Source organism: Octodon degus, unplaced genomic scaffold (genome assembly GCF_000260255.1).
Source record: "Octodon degus isolate 3935 unplaced genomic scaffold, OctDeg1.0 scaffold00020, whole genome shotgun sequence".
Lineage (NCBI taxonomy): Eukaryota > Metazoa > Chordata > Mammalia > Rodentia > Octodontidae > Octodon > Octodon degus.
Window position 1 is genome coordinate 6,843,618 of NW_004524596.1, and position 2,235 is coordinate 6,845,852.

The 2,235-nt window shown below is 37.7% G+C and overlaps 1 protein-coding gene across 1 annotated transcript in view; it reads left to right on the forward strand.

The window, feature by feature from the left end:
• The window catches only part of LOC101591991 (regulator of microtubule dynamics protein 2), a 128,352-nt gene that overhangs the window by 88,329 nt on the left and 37,788 nt on the right, over positions 1 to 2,235 (forward strand). Inside the window, exons 6-7 of the mRNA XM_004627620.2 lie at positions 900 to 975; positions 1,865 to 1,942. Of these exons, the coding sequence (XP_004627677.2) occupies positions 900 to 975; positions 1,865 to 1,942 (154 nt within the window). The remainder of the gene's footprint in view (positions 1 to 899; positions 976 to 1,864; positions 1,943 to 2,235) is intronic.

A 2,235-nucleotide genomic window follows, 5' to 3' on the forward strand; every position in this document is an offset into this window, starting at 1 on the left:
GCCCGAGGGGATGGGAGAGGGTTCGGCCCACGCTGCGCCTGGGCTGGGACTGGTCCCACCGGCGCAGGGTAGCAGGAAGCTCTCCACACACTCACCGGACCTGGGCTAGGACTGGGTCTGGGGGTTCCCGGAAGTCCGGGGTTTCTTTTCAAAATAGATTATGTTCATAACAATAAAATACCTTGATATATTCTGAGAAATGTAAATTCTGCCAAACAAATCTCACATTATATTAGAGTGAAATCAGAGACCACTGAAAGAAATGTACAGTACTCAGAGTATATTTTTTGAGTTTTAATTATGAATTAGTATTTGTTGAGTTTTAAATATTAATAGTGTTTTTCAGTTTATAAATCTGTGGACAACATGTTTTCTGGTTTGATTATGGTTATATTTTTTTCTGAGAATTTCTTCGTAACTTTAACGTTAATGGTGGTAACGGTAGTGGCTGCTGTCATTTATCAAAACTTCCTTGCCAGGCATGGTGGCGCATACCTGTAATCCCAAAACCTGGAAGACTTGGGCAGAAGGATTACCATACATTTTAGGCCCACCTGGGCTACAGAGTGAGCCCAAGGGGAGTCTGAACTGCAGGGTGAGATCCTATCTCACAAAAGACAACAAGAAAGCCTTTCCTGTGTCCGGCTCTGTACACACACACTCATTGTTCAGCTGATCTTACCTTCACAGTGTACCTCTGTAATAGAGAGCCCTACTACCCCCGTTATAGAAGCGGGAACTGGCCTTATGTTAATGTCAAATATTTATTTTTAGGGCCTGGCAACTACATTAATACTTTAATAAAATATCAATGAATGCTTTAGATAATCTTAAAATGTTATGTTTTGCTGACATTTAATTAGACGTTTACACGATATCCACTATTTTTGTCTTTTTAGGTATGCAGTTTTGTGCGGCTATGTATCTCAGTTTGAGGGCATACAAAATAAGATCAACTATGGATATCGCTTCAAGGTATTTTTGAAATGAAAAATATTTTAATATAGCTGTATATTTCATTATCAGGTATAAGACAGATGGTTCAACAAGGTAAGCACTAAGAATTTTTGTTTTTGTCATCTAAGTGTTAAGAAATGAAATGCTGCTCTAATAGTACTATGACAAAAAGACTCCAACAATTGGAGCAATTTATTATTACTGCAGGTCCTGAACTCATAGTACATGAGTATTATTTTTTCAGAGATTGGCTCTTTGTAAGAGATTAGTATTGTATTTATGATTGGGATTAGTCAAAATTTTCTGTGTATTTACTTGGTAGGAGAAGTAGGATCTATTCCAAAGCTTAAATTTATCATGACAGATGAACAAAATCGGTAATGCTCACAAGCTCACTTACTCTTTGCCTCTAATTAGATGAGGCCGATGAATAACTTTTCAGGGTCAGTAACGGCGGGGAGAAGACAAGCAGCTCCCTTGTTTGCAGCTTCCTGCAGTCATCCCGGCAGGGCCAGAGCAGGCTCCTCCCCACCCGGCTCTGCCGTTTTCCCTCTGCTTCACCGTCCTCCGAGTTTCGTGATCTGTGTGAGACCACCTCTTTAGCATTGACCAGGCAGGTCTTGAATAAACACTTGGATGTTTTCAATCTTTGTAAGGGCATTAGGCTTTAAATTATACATATACTTATTGAATCCTAGTCACAGTTTGGGTCCTGGTACACTTACTGAATCATAGTCACATGGGTGACAATTAATGATTGATAATATTCAAGTATATTAATGATGTGGCTAGTTCTGTGTCCCTGAGACATCGTAAAACCACATCAGGAATCACTGTGCTTTGGCATGATTCCATTCATCGACATCTGAAACTTGGGAAGTGACTTTTCTTTTGCCTGTTTCTTCAGGAACATCTGGATATAGCAATCCAGCTTTTACCTGAAGAACCCTTTTTGTATTACCTCAATGGAAGATACTGTTATACTGTAAGTTGAATGCTTTTATTCACAAATCTTATTTCAATATACTGTAAACATGTATTTATTAACTTTATTATTTAAAGAAACATTATAAAATTGGTTTATATTTTGAATATGTGATGTTTATAATTTAATAAGAATTTTTAGTCTATAATTTTGAAATTTATAAAATACAGATTTTATAATTTAAAGGCTTATATTTTAAATTATGTGCAGTATATTCTTTCTCTCTCCTTCTCTCTGTCTCTGTCTCTGTCTCGCTCTGTCTCTCTCTGTCTCTCTCTCTCTCTCTCTCTCTC